At 42.8% G+C, this 25,426-nt stretch overlaps 2 protein-coding genes and 1 non-coding gene across 3 annotated transcripts in view; 1 reads left to right on the top strand and 2 right to left on the bottom strand.

Annotated features, from left to right (window-relative positions):
- The window catches only part of LOC105028801 (prostaglandin G/H synthase 2), a 32,590-nt gene extending 15,519 nt beyond the window's left edge, over positions 1–17,071 (bottom strand). Inside the window, exon 1 of the mRNA XM_020045441.3 lies at positions 16,999–17,071. Within this exon, the coding sequence (XP_019901000.1) occupies positions 16,999–17,056 (58 nt within the window). The 5' untranslated portion in view covers positions 17,057–17,071. The remainder of the gene's footprint in view (positions 1–16,998) is intronic.
- Positions 1–21,720, top strand: part of LOC105028802 (cytosolic phospholipase A2) — a 30,692-nt gene extending 8,972 nt beyond the window's left edge. The window contains exons 2-18 of the mRNA XM_013133293.3: positions 59–163; positions 536–620; positions 897–1,045; positions 1,222–1,335; positions 1,787–1,824; positions 1,943–2,087; positions 2,196–2,332; positions 2,519–2,744; positions 3,603–3,717; positions 7,828–7,965; positions 8,477–8,566; positions 9,426–9,491; positions 9,616–9,861; positions 10,719–10,903; positions 11,021–11,210; positions 12,000–12,157; positions 19,565–21,720. Coding sequence (XP_012988747.2) covers positions 131–163; positions 536–620; positions 897–1,045; positions 1,222–1,335; positions 1,787–1,824; positions 1,943–2,087; positions 2,196–2,332; positions 2,519–2,744; positions 3,603–3,717; positions 7,828–7,965; positions 8,477–8,566; positions 9,426–9,491; positions 9,616–9,861; positions 10,719–10,903; positions 11,021–11,210; positions 12,000–12,157; positions 19,565–19,705 — 2,256 coding nt within the window. The 5' untranslated portion in view covers positions 59–130 and the 3' untranslated portion in view covers positions 19,706–21,720. The remainder of the gene's footprint in view (positions 1–58; positions 164–535; positions 621–896; positions 1,046–1,221; positions 1,336–1,786; positions 1,825–1,942; positions 2,088–2,195; positions 2,333–2,518; positions 2,745–3,602; positions 3,718–7,827; positions 7,966–8,476; positions 8,567–9,425; positions 9,492–9,615; positions 9,862–10,718; positions 10,904–11,020; positions 11,211–11,999; positions 12,158–19,564) is intronic.
- On the bottom strand, positions 20,553–20,624 carry trnad-guc. Its single transcript has one exon. It is a non-coding gene; the product is annotated as a tRNA-Asp (tRNA).
- Positions 21,721–25,426: the final 3,706 nt, after the last annotated feature.

The raw sequence follows: 25,426 nt of genomic DNA, 5'->3' as shown, positions 1-25,426 counted from the left end.
CTGTCACCTGATTACAAATGTAACGTCAGTATTAAAATGTATTTGCTGTGTTATTCAGAGGGATTATCAAAATCTGAAAGTTCACTGGACAGCTGCTTAATTCAAAGTACCTTGACTGGCGTCAGAAAGAATGTCTTCAATAGACCCCTATCAGTATATTGTGGTAAGTAAACGTCAAGTATTGTAAGGACATTATAGACAAACAGTAATTTACATGTTATATCCTCACTTTTATCATGTCATCCAGTTGCTCTTGGTTTATGAGTCACAAACAGCTAAGTATGGAAATAGATAAACACACGCAGTGTGACGGACTGTGATGTCAGGCTTTTTAAGGTCAAATTCTGTCTGTTTGCTTTAGCTATTTGATGTTTTCCAGTCATTTGCATTCTGAAAGGAGCCCCCCACCCCCCAAAAAAAAGCAAATAATGTGTTTTTGTTTTGGTGACCAGAACAAGGGTTTGCAACGCCATTTGGAAAGTCTCCAGTTCTTTAGTTTATAATAGGACGTTCCTTCTGCTGTTTGCTCCTGCAGGTAGAACACCAGTATTCTCACCGGTTGAAAGTGACTGTGATACGAGCTGAGAATGTCACCAAGGGTTCTGCCCTGGGAGATTTGTGTGAGTTCGCAACACTGTGTGTGGGTGTCTGTGTGTTTACATGAGTGTGTGTGAGTGTGACGTGCGCGCCTGGGTTGGCGCGGGTTTCAGAAGGATGTACAACGAAAATATTACATTAACCTGGTTGTCGTTTGCACACAAGGTTCAGTCTAGATCTTACTTCCACATTTAACCCAGACCAGGTGATGCACATAAAACATGATATTTGTCTCAGTGTCCGTTTGTTTCACGTCTGTCCTCGTTGGCTGATGATTTGTCTGTGTTCCTGGGGGGCAGTGGACACTCCAGATCCGTATGTGGAGCTGTTCATCCCAGCTGCTCTGGAGTTAAGGAAACGTACGCGTCACATTGACAATGACATCCACCCCAAATGGAACGAGACCTTTGATTTCATCCTGGACCCCAATCAGGAAAACACCCTTCAGGTGACCACTGTCAGCTACGTGACACTGTATGATTTGACACTGACAAACATCACGTATTCTATCTGTGCTGTAAGATGGTCAGTTAGCTTATTATGAGCAGGAATACCACCACATCAAGATAAATGCCCAGTTCTGTATAACATTGTATTTTATGATTTGTGTAATTTCTGTTTCAGTTGACATTGATGGATGCTAACTATGTATTGGACGAGACCCTGGGAACGGCCTCCTACTCAATTTCTAAGCTCAATGTGGGACAAAGTGAAGTGGTTTCCTTCTTGATCGGCAAGGTAGGCCTGTCTTGTTTGACTTGGAAGATGGTACCGAAGGTACTGAACAGATGCTGATGACTACATTGGATTTAAGTGATCTTTGTTCCTGGATACAGTAACAGCCGTGAACCCTCCTCACCCCTCTGTGTTGAGGCTTAGAGAGGCCCAGCAGTAAATAAACACATTCCTCTCCTCCCATCCCATCCCCATTCAATCTCTGTACTCCCTTCCCTTCCCAAACAAGATGAGTGGCACAGCAGTATAAGCCAATGCCTGCAGTTCATGTGTCCTGATGTGTCATTGGTTTGAATCGGGCCCACTGTTCTTCCAGCAAAGATCTCCACTATCCTTCAACGATATCACTATCAAATACAGCGCAGACGTGCTACAAAATATATGTATGTATAATATAAAATAACCAAGCCATTGTAAATCTCTCCTCAAACATCCTCTGTCTTGTTTTCCCCAGTCAACCAAGGTGTACTTGGAGATGTCCTTGGAAGTGTGGTATGTGTCGCTGTCGAAAGAGGCTCCCGTACATTATTTGCAAGTAGCACTGAAGTGAGTTCCCTTTGTGGAGCTTATCAGCGTGCATGTCTCTCTATCTGTCTGGCATCTCCTCCAGTTCCACCACAGACCTGAGGTTCAGCATGGCCCTGTGTGACAAGGAGAAGCTGTTCAGACAGGCGCGCAGAGACCGGGTGATGCTGGCCATTAAGAAACTGCTTGACACCGAGAATAGAAAGCACCTGCCCACCTCGACCAGAGAGGCATGTCCACACTCACGCACGTCTGTAGAGCCCACTAGACGACGTCACGCTCATGGCGGCGATCTCTGACCGTTTTTTTTTTTACGTGCATTTTTTTGTTCCGTACAGGTACCTACCATCGCTATTCTGGGGTCAGGGGGCGGCTTCCGGGCTATGGTTGGTTTTTCTGGAGTGATGAAGGCCCTGTCTGATTCTGGAATTCTGGACTGTGCTACCTACATCGCGGGTCTCTCTGGGTCCACCTGGTCAGTCGGGAACAATGCTCTAGTTTAGCTTTCTGTTGAAAATCTCCCGAACGGCATAGTGCTTTGTCCGTTAACAGCAATTCCGCAACGGAGGCATCGGTTCGGTCCTCGCCACGACACCACAACGGGCCCGCTTCTGGGACGCACAGGAAGTGACTGTTTCCCACCCTCATCTCTTCCACGCAGGTACATGTCCATGCTGTACTCCCACCCGGAGTTCCCTGAGAACAGAGGCCCCGGGGAGATCAACAAGGAGCTGATGAGGTGCGTGAGCAACAACCCGCTGAAGCTGCTGCTGCCCCTGCACATCCGGCGCTACTTCAAGGCCCTGTGGAGTAAGAAGGCCGCCGGGCAGCCCGTCACCTTCACGGACGTCTTCGGCATGCTTATCGGAGAGACACTCATACCCGGGGTGAGATAGGGCTGATGCGGGGGGGGGGGGTGGGGGGGGGGGGCGTGTGGTGGGATGCTGGAAGGTGCGGCGGCGGTGGAGAGTGAAAGTGCGCGGCGTCTGGGTCATCCCTGAACGCAATAATGGTTCCCTTTACACTTTTATCTCGTTGTTAGCTGGAATAATCTGACGCTCGTGCATGTCCTCTGTGTTAAATGCCTGTGTTGTGGGTGGATTTCCTTAGCGCTGTACAGAAGATCTTAATTCAAACATCCTGTTGTTGTAGTAATTTTCCAGCAAAGCTATAAACATAAGCCTGCAGTGTATTTAAGGTTTAAAAAGGCTTCTGAAGTTTATTTCCATTTTTCTGGCTGGATTGTTCCTAACAAAAAAATTGCATCAACCCCTAAACATATTTCCATTTATTATTAATCCACAAATCACATTTCCTGTTGCTGCTGGATTATTTTTCCTGCTTTAACAAACAGTCTCAAATTTAGATATGACACCTGTAGCAAGGCTTCATCTAATCTGATGCCATCTCTTGCAACATGGCTTGTGGTTGTGTGTGAAGGATGAACATTGTATCTGAAGGGAAACCCACAGTGTTGTGTATACAAACCGATGTTGTGACTATTTGGACACATTGCTCATAGTGACGCAGTCAAAGTGAGGTGATTACATTTAAGATGGAAAGTAGTAATTCAGACACGTCAGGCATACACAACACATACACTTCACCTCTGAGAAGTTTACATCTGAGCACATCTGTTAATAGACGCATGAACAACTAATTTCTCACTCCACTTCCCTGTCTCCACTCCTCTTTGTATCTATGTCTTCCCTTGCTATCTCTCTCTTCTCCATTTCAACATCAAGAGAATGGACTCCAAGCTGAGCCACATGCAGAAGAAGGTGAACGAGGGCCAGACCCCACTGCCCATCTTCACCTGTCTGCATGTCAAGCCAGACGTCTCCGAACTCAAGTTTGCCGGTAGGGCTGAGAGGATGACTTCAGTTTCACTGTAATGGCAGTTGTCGAATGCTCACGGTAGTTTTCGAATGCTCACGAAAGTTCATATTGCTAGCAGGTGTCTTTTTACAAGTGCACAGCTCTAAGTGGTCTGACGACCTACATGAGTCCACCTCCCCACAAATATGGTTGTGACGATCCATCTTCTTGCGACATGTTTGCTTGAAATGAATGGAATAGATGAGCAGACATGTTTGGAGCTAATGTGTCTTTGGGGCAGTGCGTTGTGTGGCCTTCGGTCGTCAGGCTGTGTTTCAATGTCAACAGACAATAAGGATGCATTTGTTTATTTCCCTGGAACATATGCAAATGTGAGGTTCTATAAACGTTTTTGTCACACTGCTCATGTGACTGGTCAACATCTGGTGCTGTAGCTAACTGCCACCGACTAGCTACAGGGAAACTGTATGAACACTGCCCTGTGGTTTGCTGGCAAACGTGCAATACTACAGGAGACACACTGTCAAGCAAAACTTGGAATAGTGACCTGCCAATTAGTCAATGTTAATGCCCCCGGGATACATGACAGTATTGTTAGTGGTAAGCATCTAGATGAGTCAGTGTCTTTTTCTCTCTTGCTTGCTTCAACGCTGCAAGTTAGTATAGCCAAAAGCAAGGCACCTTAACCACCGTACAGCTGGCTGTGTGTGTCACCCCTGTTGCTTCAGCGCCCCTGAAGCGATTCTGAAGTAATTTTTTTATGTCTATTCTCCGCTGCACGCGATACCGATTTGCTTCCTTTGCGAGTCTCACTGACAAAACAAGAGCGCTACGTCGTTGGAAGTTGGTATGTGCAACTATCTGCTTAAAAGAATATAACCCTGCGCAATTAAAACAAGGCCCGCGCTATGAAAATGTCTGCTCCCGATGCGTGCGTTTCTTAACCCCATTCAAACTGAGTTAATGTCAGCTCTCAAAACAAGCAGACATCTACATTTTTCTGAATTTGAACAAAACACGCGGGACTAGTTATAAAAGAACCTGGGCTAACGACGCCAGTAGCTGCGACTACCTGAGTTTTCGTTACATTTGTCATTTATTTGGATGTGTACATACTTATAGTAATTTTGGCTAAACTTTATTCAAACAAACTTGCTAAATTGCTAACCTGAAGAACAACTGTGAATTATTTTATCGGTTGCATGCCCAGGAGAGAGCAACTGTAGGGTGAAGATAGTTTGGCTGGATTAGCCAATCTGCCGCTAAAGCAGGGAAGGGCAAACGTTTTGCCTCAGGGCCACATCAGGATTTTGAAATTAAACGGGGGGCCACATTTGTTTTGTAATTTGTTAATCATAAATGATTTTCAGGCCAGAAAGTGCAATAATTAAAACATCTATATTGCAGGTCCATTATAATGTCTAAATAATTTTAATTCACAAGTATAAGAATGGGCTGGTCAGTTATGTTTTACTTCCCCTCAACTGTTTTGTTACCAACAAAAACATGAAATTATGAAATAGACCATGGAATAGTCCATTAAATTATATAACTGGCTACAATATTATGAAGAATGTCTTGAAATTATGAAAAATGTCATGATATTTTTGAAAAGCCATTGAATGTCATGACTATGCCCCACCCAGAGTACTTAGCTTTGTGCATTTTTCTATGTGGGTGTGTTATAGCTGACTACCCTTGTGAAATATGCACATCCATTACATCAGTAGTTATTACAGCGCTCAGTCTATCACCTTGGAAACCTTCGAATATACATACAGCAGGCTTGAGCAGTGGCGTATAAACCTTTTGGCTCGAGGGCCACGTCACCTTTAGAAATCAGACGACAGTCCTGCGCATATTTCTGTTTCCCTCTGACATGTTTGTCAAATTTAATTTGTGACCCAGGAAAGAGCAGTTTTTAGAAATGTAAAAGGTCCATAATTTATTCTGCATACTTTCTGTCCTGTTTAAGACATTCAAGAGTCAGGGATGTGAACTAGGGCGGGACAAAAAAGGAGACAACAAGAAGAGGAAAAAAAGCAGAAAGCCTGTGTGAAATGACAGAATATTTGCTTATTTTCCGTGTGTTATTGTCACAAAACTAACATTTTACTAGTAGCATGACAACGACTGTCATTAAACCTACTGCTAACTATTCGTTCACCTCAAACCACAAAACAACTGCTCACATTTTTACACATGCTGTGACTGTGCTACACAGGAACCTGTCCCACCACTTTACATCTATCTTCACGGTTTACTTTACAACAGAATAGGCCAAATCAAAAGAGCTGTGCTCGTATCCAAAGGATGTTTTTTAGGAGGAATAACATCATGATGGGCTGATGTCAATGTGACCGTAAATGGAAAACACCACGAAACCATGTTCCAGCTGTTGTTTTCAGATAACCTGATGCATGTTGTATGTTCCGCTTGCCTCACACTCCTCTCTCACACGTACCTTTTGTCATACACATGCAGCGCTCTTTCATTCTCACTAGAGGCTAGTGGGACCTCAAGTGAACCATCCCTGTGAGCTGGTCTGGTGCCTCATATTTTTAAGTGAGCAATGTAGTTGGGAAATTCTGCAGCCGAGTTTTATAAACAAAATGGGAATGATAGGGTAATCTATGGAATGTAAGCGGTGTACCAGTCGACCTGATGTAGTTTGCAGTGATGGATGGTAAACTTGTCATCTGTGATAAAAGGCAGCTGTGTTGTAGAATTTGTTCAGGACTGTTTCCAGAGGTTTTAAAGTAGAGATTGCCACATGCATGTAGATTACAACCTTGTGATCCGCAGACATGAATGTAGCGCTGAGAAATATTTTCTTTTCTACCCCAATATATGAGCTCATATTTCTGTAAATGAACCCAACCTTCATTTTCAACTTTACTAACTTAATGGCATGTTTCGCTGCGTATCATCTGTCCAGATACCAAGATATCCATAAGAGGGAAGTCTGTCAATTTGGGCTTTGTTCAAGGTTACCGTTGCAAGGTAATTTAAGTCATGGGTCCTAGAAAATAGTGTCTAATTTAAAATAGATTGCATTTAGTACTAACTGAAGTTCCAAGAATCATCTCCCTAGTGCTGGTGAAAAGGCATTTCCACTGCTCCAAGTTCCACAGTTTGACCAGTCTTGTGTGTCAAGATCTGGCGACAATAGGCAATGTAGCCAATTCTGCACTGACAACCAAATGTAATTTAAGCACCCGTGACATGGTTTTGGTGAGCAGTAATTACTTGTGATTATGATATATAGGGGGAACAGTTGACACATCATTAATCCCCAAATAACCTAGCGGGCAAAATCAGAGTTTTCCTTTTCACGTTATACCGATAATTTATCCCATAACGGGATTTACATCCACATCAAATAAGATCGGTTTCCCTTACCCCGGCTCGGCATTTTAAATAACCGTGTAAATATCATCATAATAAGGTGATGCTTTTGTCCGTATTTGCATCGATTCACTCAAAACAAGTGTTGGCCAAATATAGTGGGGGATATTGATAAAATTAAAGAAGTCCCTTTGTCAGAGATATTTACACAGTTATCAAAATGCTGTGGCGTGAGTCTGATGTAATAACGCAACAAGACACATTTCAAGGTTTGCAGCTAGGCATTATGGGGATTATGACGCATTATTTCAATCAGTTGTGAAATTAACTCTCTGCTTTTTTTGTTTGTGACCAATAGTTAATGATGTTATCTTTTTGTTTGATATGGGAGTTAATATGCTCAAGCAGAATATCAATAGAATACAATCGTGGTTTATGTAGCGACGAGTATACAAATATTTGCCAAGTTTAAAAGGCTGGCTAGTTTGCTACGTTGTTAGCCAAAGGATAGCTCTCTGCTGTTCTGCTATCGCCCCCTGATGAATGGCATTGGGATAGGTGAGGGAATCACATGAACAAATGGGTGTTTACAGCTCCAAAGGTCCATATCCACCAACATAGTTCTAAGCAGATGGTCTGTGTAGACCCCTCTAAGTAGACATGGTTCCAGATTCTGCCGCTGGCATTCTAGTTGCACATGGCTAATTATACTGTACAGCTGAAGACCAATCGTCTGTTCCCCAATTATTTATAGATTTGCAATTTCTGTGTTTCGATGTGCAGACTGGATGGAGTTTACACCATACGAGATTGGCATGGCCAAGTATGGCACCTTCATGCCCCCTGACCTGTTTGGCAGTAAGTTCTTCATGGGCAGTGTGGTGAAACAGTATGAAGAGAATCCTCTGCACTTCCTCATGGGTAAGACTGGCTGCTGCACTGAAACGCATGCACCTGAGTTTCCATACATGCACAAATACACTTGAGCATCAATACAGGCACAAACACACCTGAGCTTCAATACAGGTACAAACGCACCTGAGCTTCAATACAGGCAACAAACACACCTGAGCTTCAATACAGGCAACAAACACACCTGAGCTTCAATACAGGCAACAAACACACCTGAGCTTCAATACAGGCACGAACACACCTGAGCTTCAATACTGGCATAAACGCAACCTGAGCTTCTATACTACCAGGAACACACCTGAGCTTCTATACTACCAGGAACACACCTGAGCTTCCATACTGGCAGGAACACACCTGAGCTTCCATACTGGCAGGAACACATGTGAACTGCAAAAACAAACAAACGCCCCAAGTAGACACACATCTTAACAGACAAAAAAGTTTATAGTTCATCATTGTACGCGGTGTGACGGTGGGTCGGGTTGTGTACACTTTTAGCTGTCTGTTGGGTCTTTTCCAGGGGTGTGGGGCAGTGCTTTCTCCATCCTCTTCAACCGGATCCTGGGGGTCAAAGATAACTCTGGAGGTAGCACCATGGAGGAGGAGCTCGGTAAGATACTGTAAAACAGCACCTACATTTATCCTGCTTAAGTCCCTTTAAATGCATGGTCTGTTCAGCATGCATTGGTGTGTGTGCCTGTGCATGTTATTCATTCTGAAACACAGACGCAACAACAGGCCAATCCCCCTTTTTCGCACTCTCACCTTATTCCTGTGAGTTTCCCCAGTTAAGTTTCTTCTGTCATCGCTTACAGACTTTTGTTCTTGAGCCCTCATTACAGCAAATACCGGTTTACCTTCAACCAGGTGACTGGTGACAGGGCTGACATTTTTTTCCGGTTTACCTAGAGTGTGTGGTGTGAACTGGAATGGCAACAACTGTCTGATATGAATCATAACTTTCTCATTCATGGCATTGTATAAGCTAATCTAAGATGGTACTTAATATTGCAGGAAGCAATGACTCCATATGAACAAACTTGCGACATGTGTGTCTGTGCTCTGACTGTTCTATTCATGAACTAGTCTACCTGTACATATTTATAATTAAGTCATTTAGCAGAATCTCAAATCCAGTCTGACTGAATGTAGAGTGCATACATTACCGAACATTATCATACTGGATCCAGTAGGCTTTGGAAAAACAAGAACTGAGTTTTGTCTGAAAGACAGCAAAGGAATTTTCACTTGTCTGGCAGTGATTGTCTACTTTTTCCAGGCATTTCCTGTTGCACAATGTGAGTCTTTCCAATGCGCTCACTGTTTCATGCTGATCATTTTCAGAAGTGGGAAACCAGGTTACAAGCACCCAACCCCCTGCCCATTGACTTGAATGGGATCGCCCTTCTCCATTCCGTTCATTTCCACTGCTTTTGGTTTTCACGCACGTTTTCATCCCTGTGTTTCAGAGCAGATCAAGCCACAGCACATCTTGGGTGAGGAGTCCCAAGAAAATGATGACGAGTCTGCGAAAGGTTAGAAAGAGTTTGTGCGTGCGTGTTGGAGGTCTATAAGGGAGAATGTGTGTCTGTATGTAGTGCACTAGGAGCTTAGGTTGCAAGGCCGTTCTCCCCCCCCCCCCCATATCTCCTCTCCAAGCAGGGGGAACGGAGAGCCAGGACGCGCAGGAGGAGCTGCAGCGTAAGGCCCAGGCCAGCTGGACCAGTCGGATGTTCACCTCCCTGGTAGGGGAGTCGACCCTCTTCAACACGCGCGAGGGCCGAGCGGGCAAGGTGCACAACTTCATGCTGGGCCTGAACCTCAACACCTCCATGCCCGTCTCGCCCTGCGGTGGCGGATCGCACATGTTCCAAACCCCGGAGGACGAAGCGGATGCCGTCACAGGTCTGAACGTCAGCTCAGCAACCACCATACACCCCCCCCCCCACCCCCCACCCCCCCCCCACCCCCACTGCACCCCACCCTCTACAGAAAAACAAGCAAAGGGAAAAGGAGAGCCGAGAGAAGCCGAGAAAAGAAAGGGCAATAGAAATGTGTGGGAGTGGCCGGGTGGGCCCGTTTTAAAACACATAATCGTGTCAGGTGAACTTACTATTTATCACCGGCAGTAAGAACTGGGTGAGAGTGAAACTCAAGTGCGAGGGTGAGTTTTCAGGAGTGAATTAGTGAATTGGTGAATTGGTGAAGTGGTTTGGTCCGTTAAGAGGCTCTCTCACTAGCTGAATGACTTCCCAACCAGTCGTGTTTGCTCGTCTGAGACCACGTGTCATGGAGGCTTCACGCTCCGCTGAAGCTGATTCTTCTTTGTTCTAACCCATTTAGTTCAGTGGTTGGGAGTAATTTTGGCTCGAGCAGTTTCATTTCGGACCACATATTTGCTGTTGTCAGGAGGGAGTTATTGGCCGGAGGAAGGGAAGCTACAACCTATATCACAGTTAAATGTGAAGGTCAGAGTTAGAAACAAACTCTCTATATTGTGAACAATGAATAGGGCTGTGATATTTTATACTTTTTTAATTGTAGACAGCATGTAAACGGAATTTTGTTTCCAAAAAAAAGTGTGATCTGTCCATAAAACTACATATACAGAAAAATGTTGATGACATTCTAATCAAGGATTTCCCTGTATTTTTAATGGGCTTGAAAATTCAAGGCATCAAAGATTTACAATGGGATACATTTAGGGAAGACCAGTTTTGGACCGGGCCCCTCCCTGTACATGTGTCCTTTGTGTTCACCAGACCCGGACGAGTTTGACCGCATCTACGAGCCGCTGGACGTGAGAAGTAAGAAGATTCACGTGGTGGACAGCGGCCTGACCTACAACCTGCCGTTCCCCCTCATCCTCAGGCAGCAGCGCGGCGTTGACCTCATCATCTCCTTCGACTTCTCGGCCCGCCCAGGGGACTCCAGCCCACCCTTTAAGGTGAGCAGGGAGTGCACGCACACACATGCGCACTCTCTTAACTTCTGAACAGTGAGTTTGTGCTTCTGTCTCTTTTTTTTTTTAAATCTATTTTTGTTTTTTTCACCATGCCACAAGGAGTTACTGCTCGCTGAGAAATGGGCTCGCATGAACAAGCTGCCCTTCCCTAAAATTGACCCCAAAGTCCTGGACCGCGAGGGCCTCAAAGAGTGCTACGTTTTCAAGCCCCGCAGGGATGACAAGAAGTGCCCCACTGTCATCCACTTTATACTGGCTAACATCAACTTCAGGGAATTCAAAGCTCCTGGTAAGGAGTAGTGAACCTGGGAAAACACTGTGGGAATCAGGAAATACCATAGAGGGCAATTATGGCATCCTATTGCCTATATGTAACCCTCTGATTACAGGCTATTATATGCTGAAACAACACTGCCCTTGGATTGGTTAGAATTCTGAACTAGGCTTGAATGTGTAATCAGATGGTGAATCATCCTAAACAGATGGGATAAACAACCATTCAGAAACCATAATACTTTTTCAGTAACACTGCCATGTCCATTTGAGATATTACACGTGTTTGTTATTTTACTGAGAGCAAGTTCTGATTTACAACAACAACCTGGGCAATATTTACTGGGGATTGAATGAACCAATTGGAATCTGGGGATAACTAGGTTGCCATGTTGGAATATTTACCGGGGAATGAATAAACCAATTGGAAGCTGGGGATTACTAGGTTGCCATGTTGGAATATTTACCGGGGAATGAATGACCCAGTTGGAAGCTGGGGATAACTAGGTTCCCATTTGGTTTTAGGAGAGGTTGCCATTACACTGGGGCTAAAACAGCTACTCATCTATGGGATCTGTAGTGATCACAGAGAATCAGGACACTTTAACATCCTGTCTGAATCCCACCCCTCCACACAGGCTGTCCCCAGTCATTGCCACGTGACTTTGGGATTTCCTTAGACCAAAGGAAACATACAGTAGGGGGCTTTAAGAGTGAAAGTGAGTTGTATTTGCATTATATAGTAAATATATGCACTGCTACAAACAAACACAGCAGCAATTCCCCCTACTGTTCTGTTATTCAGGAGTGCCTCGGGAGACTGACAAGGAGAGGGAGTTTGCCGACTTTGACATCTTTGATGACTCCGAGAGTCCATACTCAACATTCAACTTCCAGTACTCCAACCAGGCCTTCACCCGCCTTCATGACCTGATGGAATTCAACACGCTCAACAACATCGAGGTCAGTAAAGTACACAAACAAACACACAAATACATATTTATATAGACACAAAAATCCCTGGGGTCAGGGATCATCAGGGTTGAAAACAGCTTCTTAGTACTAGAAATGCTTTTCTAGTTTTGGAAATGGCTCCTTAATGTTTCCACATTAAGAATTTGCTGGAGTGGTCAGAACTTGAATTCCAAACCATGCGTGCTTGGTGAGCGCGTTCCTGTAAAACGCTAGCACAAGGATGCGCTCTTTAAAATTGTGATTGACTTTGATTTACAAACAAACCTACTATGTGCACAATGGGAATGTTTTTTTTGTAAGATTTGTTTTATGTCTGCAGTTTTTGCTGAAGTAATTCATGTTAATGGGCAGATATTATCACATCTCAAGAGTCTAAACCAACAGAATCATGCCTGTATGCAGAGGTCTGTGTGAAGTCTGCTCTGTGTCTGCTCTGTGTGCACTTTGGAGGGGAGTGCTCATTTCCCAGAACCAACCCCAGTAGACCACCTCCGCTACAAAAACAATGGTTTGGATCTGCCCAAAGTGCTGCTCCCCACATTTCCCAACTAAGCTGTCTCTGGTAGGCGTCCTTTTTTCGTGGTGCAGCTCTTAATGGTGACCCAGTAGCACCATGGTTGTGAGAGACGTTTCTTGCCAGAGAGGACGGAGGGGAGGACAAGCCTCACCTTCACATGCCAGTCACAGAGACTCCATGTGAACCAGGCATCCACAACCAAGCCATTTCTGGAGCCAACCGGCATCCGGAGACCAACCAGTTCCCTGGGCAATTCAGTGTTCAATCTGCCTGTTCAGTCGGCCAGCTTTTCCATTCAGTTCCAGCCCAAAGAGGGCCACATTGCCCCTGCTTCCACAGACACCAAAAACTGTGCACAGGGAAGGAACAAGATCTGCACCTCCATCATCCCGGCCCAACTTTTAAACTGTGTTTTTCTAATAGGCCTACTGTCCCACGCCACACAAGCCTTTTTCATTGTCTAGAGCGCACAGTTTCAGAAACTGTTTTCCAAAATCAAGTGAGGAGGGTCAATATACCACTGTCATTCTCAATGGAGCCAACTAGTGACTGTTTTAGTTATTGCAGGGAAGTTGTTACTGGTGTTGCCATGGTTAAGGAGATAATCAAAGTATGTTCTCCCTGTTTTCCACGTTGCAAATTCATAAAGCAAACTTTGTTTGAACTGCAACAGTTTTCCCCAAATTGAATTTATACCCCGCCAAACATTCATTTTGTGAGTAGAAGCAATATAGGAACTTAAAGTGAAGTGACTTTATTTAGCAGATGTAGGAAATTAACTGGTTGGCTGATGTTCATAGCTAAAACAACAATTTGTCTGCAGGTTTGGTAGCTAGCATACACGTCCAGCTAATTCCTTATGGTAGTTACAACCTTAAATAAATGTCTTCGTTCAACATTTTTCTAGGGCCCCTCTACATGTTAGGGCCCTATATTAGTACTCCCTTTTCACCCTGGTCCGACGCTACTGACGACAGGTGTAGGTGCTCAAAAAAGGGTGTCACAACAATTACATTAATTAATTAAGTGGTGGCCCCTAAGCTCACTCAATCAGCCTGTCAATCAAATGTATTTTAGAAATACCGTTCTACATAAGCAGTTGACACAAAGTTATTCCACTCGTCGACCTAATGTATTTTCTGAACACAGTCAGCCTGTATTCGTGGGGGCAGTGGGTGACTTCCACCAGAACTAACAACCTGGGAAGACAGGTCTGACACCCTACTCGATGGTACTGTCAGTCACCACAGCGATACGGGTGAATACACAGAAGCTATGTAACCAGAAGTGTATTCAGCGGTATGGCGAGGATGCAAAGCAAGGAAGAATGACAATGTTCTAGGGGTGGCTGAAACTCAGCGTTACGGGGCGTAACCACCATCTGATAACCTCAAAGCTGTACCTTAAAGACCCATCTGTCAGACAACCACAATGTCTGATAAAAGAAAAGTCTGGAATTGAAAATGATACAGCAAAGGGTAAGTGGGACAGGAAATAAAGAAACGTGCGCATTAGTGGAATAAGCTGGTGATTGACAGTGGAATCTTGTAGAGACATAATACAGCCGTTTCACGCAGCTTGAAGTCTATGAAGACATTGTGGTCCGTGTCCCAATATCCCTGTGTTCCAGAGATGTCACCTTTGGGTTTATCGCTAGTGAACCTTCAAGTTTCTCTCCGATAACTATGTGCACCTTGAAACAAACAGAGGCTAATATGTCATTGTAGATCAGGGAGTTCACAAAAAACTACACCCAAGTAGATATTCCAAGGTTTCCTTCCTCGGTTTGCATGTCCTACCAAGCACCAAGACCACGACAGAGGGTTTGTCAGAACCTCTCACACAGACGGCAACAACTTGCAGGGATCTCCCATTCTTTAACTTTTCCATGCCATCATCATTGGTGTATCAGTAGTGCGACTACGTTTTCTATATGCACTAGCAGTATTTAGTTAATCAGTCCAGTAGATGTCGCTGTGACGTTGTGGTCGTTGAGTAAACAACTAAGTTCTGGCCTCGCAGGCATCCTTTTTTTCAGAACATGCAAAAGCGTCAAAACTATTCAAGCTATTACCTTTGTTGTGTCTGTTTCTTGGTACAGGTAAAGTATTTTGGCTAAAGCAACCGTAAACCCTAATGAAAAGAAAATATCATGCTAGTCAACAAATCAGTTGAGGTGTTATAATTTGCTTTTAACGGTTAGGCTTTAATGTGTCACATCAAGTGAAGGACACAATTAACAGTGAATTAATGCATGTTAGCTTATGCTAGCGGTGGTAAATAAAACAAACATTTACCAGTTACATAGTCTTTTGGTTCAAGAAAAACTTGTCATAGTTTTTACTAGGATTTGTGTAAAATTTTGATCATGAGAAGGTAAAATGGGAGATTTCTCTTTCTGAAGGCAATGAGGGTGCACAAAGAAACAAACATTTGGGGTTGCGCTAGCTAGTTTAAGGCAGATTTTGTTTTATGTGTACTGTATTAATATTTAAACATGTTATTTCTAGTTCACCTGTAAGTGTTTCTGTGAATAAGAAATATTGGCCCCATAAGGCAGTCAATACTATACTACTGTATATGGAATCACGTATGCATTTGGCAGATGTACTCTAATGATAGTGCAACTGAGTGTACTATGAATTCAGAATTTTTCACGGACTGACTATATGGCGGAACGTGCCCAATGAACTTCTCGTCGTGCTGTAACAGCAATGGAGGCATTCTTTCAATCATACCAAATAAGGCACACTGGCGGCTCAGATCAAGTGCAAGAAATATTTCACCTTCTGCATGTAGGTGATTTTGTTGTCTAACCTTACTTCTACCGTAGCCATTTTGTTGTCTAATCTTATCCCAAACCTTAACCACACTAGAGTGTTACTAAACCGTAGCCCTTGACCAGTTTGTAGTGCTGCGCTTCCTTTTGCATACATCGGAATTTGGGCATTGACTTAACGGACGCAAATTTGTCATGAGATGCATTGAAGAGAGCGTAGGGCATGCAAAAAGATGATCTCACCATGTATTTGAGCGACTGGAATACGGAATCATCCAGTATTTCTCTGAAAAACAATGGACGTTCCATTTTCAAAAGGGGATTTTCTGTATTTGACCAGCTTGCGATCAAAGTCTGTTTAATTGAGAAACAATAGTCTGGGCATTTTTCTAAGACAGAAATGTAAATTGATTCACAATAAATACTACATTTGTTTTGTCCATGATCTGCTCGAGACGCTTCACACCTGTATGAGCTGGCTGTGCTTGAGTTGAACTGTCAGCTGAGTGCCTGTCAGTTACAATGTTGCTTGAAGTAACATTCATTCATTGCCAGTAGCAACTGCCAACTGCATTGTTGAACCTAGACATTATGTGACAAGGTGGTGAAGTTTATGACCCATTCGGACCACACGGGTTGAAGCTCGGGTTCCACATAAGTCTCCAAACAAATGAAGAGCGGAGTTGTGCTTTTCAGTTCAAAAGCCTTGCGACCACACGGGTTGAAGCTCGGGTTCCACATAAGTCTCCAAACAAATGAAGAGCGGAATTGTGCTTTTCATTTCAAAAGCCTTGCGTTATTTTACAAACCACAAAGGAACATATTAAAAGGTATTAAACGTGTACCAGAACATTAGAATTTACCTATTTTAATTAAAAGCAACTACACAAGGTATCAGGGCAATTGACAAAAAAACACAGCAGAAGGGTGAGGGCAGAGCCTCAGCCAGGAAGTGATACACTGATAACCCAGGGACCCGCACTGATAACCCAGGGACCCGCACTGATAACCCAGGGACCCGCACCAATGTGACGGTGGAGTTCATTTTATCCTACGACACCCGGTGCAGTGAGCCAACACTATCATGACGACTGTCCTGCCCGGAGTGCGCCACTCAAATAAAAAAACTGAACAACAAACTTATAGTCCTGCCCATAAAATCACTGACATACAACAAACAACTACTAAATAGTTGGTTAGGTTAATATACACGATTACACCAATCTGCCTACGCTACTCTTTCAATCTTAACACAATTGTAGGTTTTCTAGTAAAGCAAAATGGCAGCAGCATAGTCCTGCTGAACAAAGGCAATAATTAACTTGTGCTAAGATTATTAATCAGGAGTCATAAACAAGCACAATAAGGTCTTAACAATGCCATGAAACACAGCGGTAAAGTCAGACTCCTCGCCCTGGTTCCTTTCTTATTCCGACAGTATAGTCTAAAACTTGACAATTACATTATACACACAAATTACCCCAATACACAACAACATACAAAGAGCAAAGCTGCATCCATTTATCCACATACCTTGATAATGGAACACGGAATTTGCCAGCAACCGAAGGCGCTGACTGTCTTCCTGCATCCTAAACAGAAGCCTCTCTAACTACCAAGTGCCCACACCTGATATGCCCTCTGAGTGTCGGGCTACAAGGTGTCTCCTGAAAGGGACGGTCCTATCCTTAAAAGGACAGTACTACCCATCACAATCAGGCACTTTGGTCCAATGTGACTAGAGGATCAATGTGTGAATATTGTGCACTGCACAAACGTCTACTCCAGAGTCAGCAGGCTACTTTTATTGCTAGCTTGTCCCGTCTGCCGTTTTAGCTTTCCACTTATGCAGCACAGAAGTTGGGTAATATATTTTAATAATGGAGCTCACATAATGTGTCCAAGGTGTTGGGCCACGAGCCTCCAGGACAGCTTCAATGTGCCTTGGCGTAGATTCTACGAGTCTCTGGAACTCTACGTCCCCTCATTTGGTGTTTTGGTGATGGTGGTGGAGAGCCCTGGCTGAAATGTGGGCCCAAAATCCCCCATAGGTGTTCAATTGGGCTGAGACCCAGTGACTGTGAAGGCCGTAGCATAATGAGTCACCTCATTTTCATACTCATCAAACCGTTCCAGGGACCCCCTTGTGCCCTGTGGATGGGGGTATTGTCATCCTGGAAGAGACCACTCCCATCAGGTGTACGTTACACATGCATTCGCCCACGTTTTGTGAATGTGGTGTAGGATGACTCAACTGACCATATCCCTTTTTTCCACATCCATGTAGACAAGTGCCTATGGTTTTTGCAGCGCTGAAGTCTAAAATGTGCATTTGTCTTTGTAATGAGGAGTTTATGCACTGCAAATGTACTATAAAATCACTTTGTGTAGTTCTTGAATGACTGTTCTCGGTGATCCAGTCAGATCATGTCCTGCGTTGACATTCTCAGTTAACTGGCAAATAGTTGCCCTTTTGGTTTTTCCTTACATAAATCATTTCCTTACAGTAATACACAAGCGCTTCTGCCCACAAGTTCCCACCCTGTTTATTATGTCTGTCTCATAGGTATTAATACAGATGTAACATTAGTTACTGTTCCTATTGAAATACTAGCCAGTTGAGCGGACTTTGTTCCTTGCGCCTGGTCATCTGTGCCCCAGCAATGAACCCTTGTTCAATGTCACTTGAATCTTTTCACCTTGCCTTCATTGGTTATATTCCTCCTCTTATTAATTTAGTTTTTTGCCGGACAGCGCAAGCGGAGCCGACTAAGAAGAGCAAATGTCTCTTACTGAGCGACTGACTGACTGACTGCTCCTTGTTAATTAGCGTAGTGGTTAGAGACGCGGACTTGTGAACTATAAGTCGCTAGTTTGTATCTCCTTGCAGGTGAAGCAAAGTACGCATTGTGAATTATTCCGTATTGACGAAAACTTTGCTGGCTAAAACTGAAATTGTATACGGTTATATTGCGACTGTTTCTGGCTAGTCTCACTAGCAATTGCTCAATTCTTATGATTATTCCTAAGAAGTTAGTAGATACCAGTAAGCCTATTACTGGCTAATAAGCTGTTCAAAAGGCCAGTGGCAAAAGCTAAGTTCATAGATGCTATTTGTGGTGGAGGTAAACTTAGTAAGAAATGTTAGTCAGTTTAATTGTATCAATATCATTCATGGATGGCCAATTAGCTGTTAAAACTGCCAGAGGCAAAAGAGGATTTGTTCATAGACACCAGGCTATACTGAAAACCATTGAACGTAGAGCCCTGTGGTAGTGGTTAGCGACACAACCTTTCACGTGGGTGACCCAGGTTCGAATCTCAAGAGGGCATTACTTTATTGCGGTTCCGGCTGAACTAGGCGTGCCTGGTTTCTTGTATCTTTGATCTGTAGGTGAGCGAGACAACTTTTACAATGCAGTTTGAACCGAAGCTTTCTGCCGTAGGCTAACGTTTGTTGCTAGCTTTCAGCCATATCCTACATGGATTCACTTAACCTCAGTATTGAGTTAATATGCTAAGTGAACCATGTGAACCAAAACTATAAACCCCTCCTTGCCACCAACATAGTTTCTGGTGCACGTCACGTGCCTGGTTCATGCCTGAGTCATTTCATACCTTTCTTAAAGAGACAGTGCCGCTTTTAAGTTGGTCCTTTTCTGAAAATATATTTCTAATCAGTTGACCGTAATAGAATTTTATTTTAATGGAATTTATGGACTTGTAGTCACCGGTTGCCCCATGATGGCATATGAAACCAGCGTGCTATAGATCTTGATACTTTAACTTCAGCTGAAACCTTTATTTCTTGTGGTATAATTTTGCTATTGATTTAGTACAGGATGGTATCGAGTATTGCAACAATAAACCTAATATCATCACATTTCTGTCATCTTGGCAGCGCTAAACCGAAAATACATAGTATTTATGTTTTCCTTTTTATCATGTTTCTCTACATAGTACCATAGTCAAAGGACAGCATTTACCAACACGATTAAAAATGAACTTTGTGTAGGAACTGTATCTGAAGTGTCCCCATTGTTCAGTTCATGTCTTAATTTCTGTCTGTCACATGATGTTCTCTTCCTCTCTACTTCAGGTGATCAAAGATGCGATTAAGGACAGCATTAGCCAGAGACGAGAGAACCCTTCTCGCTGCTCCGTCTCCCTCTCCCTCAGCGAGATTGAAAACAAGAAATTCTTGAAACGGAATGGCAGCTCAGCTAAGCTCCCATTCTGACACCACCACAGACAACTTTCTATATCCATGACAAGACCTAATGATAAGCTTTTGGCTACAAAGACACATTACAGCTCATGGTTACCAACTACAGACTTGTCACTGTTTCGACAAAACAAGCCTTGCTTCAAGCCAACCTGGTTTCAGACATCCTGCCTCAGGGTTGGCTAGATGGCACAACTGGACTTGAAGTCGGGCTGGCTTTAAACTAGTGTTGTGGCTTTTGTTTTGAGCACTGTGAGTATGTTGTGTTAAAGCACACCTTGTTTTGTGCATTCCTGGTCTGTGATCTAAGGTGGGGTGATTGCACTTTAATTGGCTTGCTCACTCCATATTCATACATACACACACACACACACACACACACACACACACACACACACACACACACACACACACACACACACACCAACTCACATCCATAACCCAATACACATTCCGCACAAGAGAGGGGTGAGACAATGCCCCGGTATTTTCTGTGACGGGCTGCCCAGTTTTGTGTCCCTGGCATCGGCCAGTCACGGCATGGTGTTGGCAAAGGATCAATGCTTTACCAAAACTGCTTCTACTGACTAATGTGTATCTACTGCAAATCAAAACTGGAAACATTTTGTTTGTTTATTTTGAGTAAGTAATATCTAATGATAAGTCCCTATATTTATGTATTTATTAGAATTGCTGTTTCAAACAAACTGCTTCAAGGGTATTTTTGGCTTTGCTTTTATTGTGGAATGTGTAAGATTAAGGGCTTCCTCTTCTGTATTTCATTAGATGTGGAAAACAAAGATTTCTCTGAGGCTTTACTTTCCCTTTCCAGCCACGGAGTGGGGGGGGCAAAAAATGCATCCTCCCCGTCGGGGAATTGAACCCCGGTCTCCCGCGTGACAGGCGGGGATACTGACCACTATACTAACGAGGAGCTGGTGCTTACGGTAGCACAGCACTCACTATAAAAACACTGAAGCAATCTGAAATTCCATTGGCCTATATCCACCCACGCTCTCATCTTAAGCCAGCGCGGCAGTGGAGTGCTTGCACAGTTTCGTCCACCCGCCCTCACACTCCTCCCTCCCCCACACTGCGGATGTGAAGCGGGGGAAGGGTTAGGGGAATGCTTGTTTGCTCTTCTCACCGGTTCTAGTCGGTGAATACAGCCAGTGTGTTTTCCTTCCTCCATTCGAAAGGCCTGGCTGAATAGAGTGACGCGACAGTGGAAAATCGGGTGGTGGTGTTTGGAGTTGAGCAACCGTGTGATTTCTCAGAGCTTAAAGCTGACAATGGCTACGGAACACACAGGAAGCTTACTACCCCAAACGCGTTCCCCATCGGGGTGGCCAAATAAGGTGTCTCTTTCAGTAACCCTGCTACTATAACCGTATCATCGTAACCTGTAATATGGCTCTGGTTATTTCATAACAGCCGATACAGGTTGAATACTGTCGACACGAGCCATATTTAACAGGGGCTCGAGGGTTTGCGGTAATTTCTGAAGAGTCTGGAGGGTGTTTGACATCTTGCTTTGTGAACCTGTAGTCTTAACACAGAGGAACTGAATTGTATATGTGGTTTTCTCAAGAAAGCAACATCCTACTGTACCTCAGATGTGGTCACTTTTCAAAACAGGCCAATGGGAATGTTGTCATTACACTTGGATTTCACCTTGATGAAACCCTATCTACTAAACCTTACATTCAACACCTTCCCATACCTAAAAATATAAAAGTTAATAACAAATTGGCCAAATAATATATTTCCAAACAAATATGTGTTCAAAATATGAGCTTGAGGTTTGTAGCATAGAACATCAAGTAATATAATACAATTTGGTCCTTAAAAAGTCATGAATTATTGAAGTAAATTAATCCGCTCTCCTGTTCAAATATAGCAGTTATTTAATTTATGATTAGTTTTTTTTGCTTGCTTCCCACAAGTGACAAGTGTTTTGCTCATGTTGCGGTAAAACCACATGCAATTGTTACAAAGAAAATTAAATAAAATGTTGGCTTCCATACAAACATTTCCTTTGAAAGGTTCACTTTCTCTCCTTTGAATATGTGATGCAATATCCTTCACCATGTCAAATTGCCAGGGTTAGATAGATTAATGCTTTTGCTGGTCTAGATGCAGATTATATAGATAGGCTCTGCCTGTAGCCAAGGCTGGTGGTTCTGAAGGTTTAGGGCTGAAAAAAATAAGTGAACTAATTAGCCTACATTATCTAGAAAAAAATAATAACAATGCTGGATTCTCATGTACAATTAAAACTGAAATTCAAAATGTAAGCCCACACCTTTTAATGTTATAAATACCAGGTAGACCAGTGTCTGTGTATTAGCCAGTTTGTGTTTTTGCTGGGTTACAAAATGTTACATGCATGTTTTGCCTATTCCTTAGGCTTAGCTGCCACCGTGAATCCATTAAATCAGATGTAAGGCCACAGACCTAACTTAAGTTAATCTGTGAGGCCAAAGATTTTGTTTAGATTGTTTCATCTCTGCCGCCCAATCATCTCGGAAACACTCTACAGAAGGATTTGAACCAGATTTCAAACACTCCATCACATTCTCTCGCGCTCTTTACAACAGGGCTGGTGTGATTCAATTCCAGCCATTTGAGACGGCATGCTAAAATGAAATGTATCTTCACAGCTTGTCGACAAATCTGGAATTTGGTCATTTCATGTCTGGTGAATATGTATGTGAATATAAAGGTTGTGTGATTCCACGCTAGTGGAAGGAATGCACGCAGTCCATTACAAAAACAATGACTCAGCTAATTTTCACTTTTCCCCCGCTCCAGTAAACCAGCTGTCTAGACGTGGACTAGTATGCCTATTTGCTTCCACTGGTAAAGACGTCAGTCTGGATCATTTGCTTGATGTCGCACGCTGACTCATTTTTTTCTCACTGTTATTTCCTGGTTTGGAAATCTGTGTTTAGCAACACTACTACTAATAGCAGTGAGTCACCAACCGTACATCACCTTGCAATTACGGTCACCAACTAGAACGAACCGGAGCCCAGTCCATACCCTCCCCATCCATTCCATTCAGGGAGAGTGGGATTGTGTGTGACTCATGCTGATGTCACTGTGACCCCCTGTTAACCTAGATGACACGTTATCTGGCAAAGAGACAATATCTACAAAAACACAAGGAACCAAAAGGTAAGGGGTAATTCACTCACCAAAAGACCACAGGGAATTTTGTTCTTTATTATCTATAGTGATTGTGTATGATATCAGGACTGAGAGATGTTTTATCATGTTTTCTGTGTAGAGTCTGTGTCCCAGCTTGTGGAGGATACCTGTGACCAGAAAACAAGACACATCCATGTTTACACAGAAAGCCCAACTGTTATCTTTTTCTTGATTATTATTTTACAGGTACAAATGGTGCAGTGCCCAAATGCAAAATTATTTTCAGTGAGAGTCTTGTCTGCGGGTTGTATTTTGGTATGATAACACATTTATCAAATAGATAAATGTGACAAAAACCGCATTGGATTTTATTACCAGTAGATAGTTGGGCTGCCAGGATCAGGGTAAGAAAAGGTGCAGAAATAAAAAAGAAAAAATGTTTTTGTGCTTATTTAATTTATTTATTTCAGCATAATTTAACCAGTTAACGAGTCAAGTGACAAAGAATTCTGATTTTTAATAGAATACAATTGCAAAGAGGAACAGTAGTCTCAAGTTGACGCTGACTGGAGATGGACACGTAACAGGATATTTGGTCATATTTGGATAACACACAATCTCAATGATAATGTGTGTTATATATACAGTGGATATAAAAAGTATACACACCCCTGTGAAAATGCCAGGTTTTTGTGATGTAAAAGAATGTGACAAAGATAAATAATTTCAGAAATTCTTCCACTTTTAATGTGACCTATAATGTGAACAATTCAATTGAAAAACAAACTGAAATCTTCGAGGGGGGAAAATATAAAATTAAAACCTTACAATAACCTGGTTGCATAAGTGTGCACACCCTCTTATAACTGGGGATGTGGCTGTGTTCAGAATTAACCAATCACATTCAAACTCATGTTAAATAGAAGTCATTACACACCTGCCATCATTTAAAGTGACTCTGATTAATCACAAATAAAGTTCAGCTGTTCTAGTAGGATTTTCCTGACATTTTCTTTGTTGCATCTCAGAGCGAAAGCCATGGTCCGCAAAGAGCTTCCAAAGCATCAGAGGGATCTCATTGTTGAAAGATATCAGTCAGGAGAAGGGTACAAAATAATTTCCAAAGCATTAGATATACCATGGAACACAGTGAAGACAGTCATCATCAAGTGGAGAAAATATGGCACAACAGAGACATTACCACGAACTGGATGTCCCTCCAAAATTGATGAAAAGACGAGAAGAAAACTGATCAGGGAGGCTTCCAAGAGCCCTACAGGAACATTAAAGGAACTGCAGGAATTTCTTGCAAGTACTGGCTGTGTGCTACTTGTGACAACAATCTCCCGTATTCATCATATGAATGGGCTATGGGGTAGGGTGGCAAGACAGAAGCCTTTTCTTACAAAGAAAAAGCCCTGCTGAAGTTTGCAAAAACAAACATCAAATCCCCCAAAACCATGTGGGAAAATGTGAAAATGTGTTATGAACAGTTCCAAATATCAGGCAATTTTGGCACAAAACCTTCAGGCGTCCGTTAGAAAGCTGAAGATGAAGTTCATCTTTCAGCACGACAAACCCAAAGCACACATACAAATCAACAAAAGCATGGCTTCACCCAAACAAGATTAACGTTTTGGAATGGCCCAGCCAGAACCCAGACCTGAATCCAATTGAACATCTGTGGGGTGATCTGAAGAGGGCTGTGCACAGGAGCAGTATTAGTTTAAGGGTGTGAACACTTATGCAACCAGGTTATTATTAAGATTTGTTCGTTTTTCAATTGAATTGTTCATGTTATAGGCCACATTAAAGGTGGAAGAAGTTCTGAAATGATTTATCTTTGTCTCATTATTTTACATCACAAGAACCTGGCATTTTAACAGGGGTGTGTATACTTTTTATATCCACTGTGTTAAAAAAAGATATATAAGGAAATCATTTCAAATTGGTGTTCGGCAGGTGCAGGAAACAGAGGTGTGATAACATTTGCAATTATTTTTCAATTATTTTCAGCCATTGAAAATGAAATGAATTTTGGCAGGATGGTCATTTCTACAAGGGTATACTTGGCATCTTGGGTGAATGGTGTTTTAATGCCTAACAATAAACAGATTCTACAGTTAACTTCAAACTTAAGGTGGGTGATATACTTACTGGTTTGTAGTAATTATAATTATATATTGTGAAAAGTTGTTAAAGATACAGTACCAGCCAAAATCTTGAGTACACTTGCTAAGTTTGTTTGAAGTTATTTATCAGCAATATGTTTCTTTGCTAGCAAAAACACTATCAATTACAATGAATGCTAAAAGTTAAACGATATACTGTGAGATGGTAAGAAGCAAAAACAAAAAAGAAACTTCAAATGTGTTCCCGGAATTTCTTTGCCATCTCACAAGAAACTGTATAATGACCTTTTGTACAGAACAAAAACGAACAAGAGTTCCAGAGAGACCAAACAGCCGGTGCCCGAATTGCATCGGTCACAAAAACAGCTAAATTATTGAATGTGTCAAGGGGAACCGTTTGTTGACAGCATAATGCCAAATGTGGACACATTTCATCGGCAAAGAGGAACAG

This window comes from Esox lucius, chromosome 3 (genome assembly GCF_011004845.1).
Source record: "Esox lucius isolate fEsoLuc1 chromosome 3, fEsoLuc1.pri, whole genome shotgun sequence".
In the NCBI taxonomy this organism is placed as follows: Eukaryota; Metazoa; Chordata; class Actinopteri; order Esociformes; family Esocidae; genus Esox; species Esox lucius.
The sequence above is the reverse complement of the archived record's forward strand: the minus strand, read 5'-3'. Positions and strand labels throughout refer to the sequence as shown.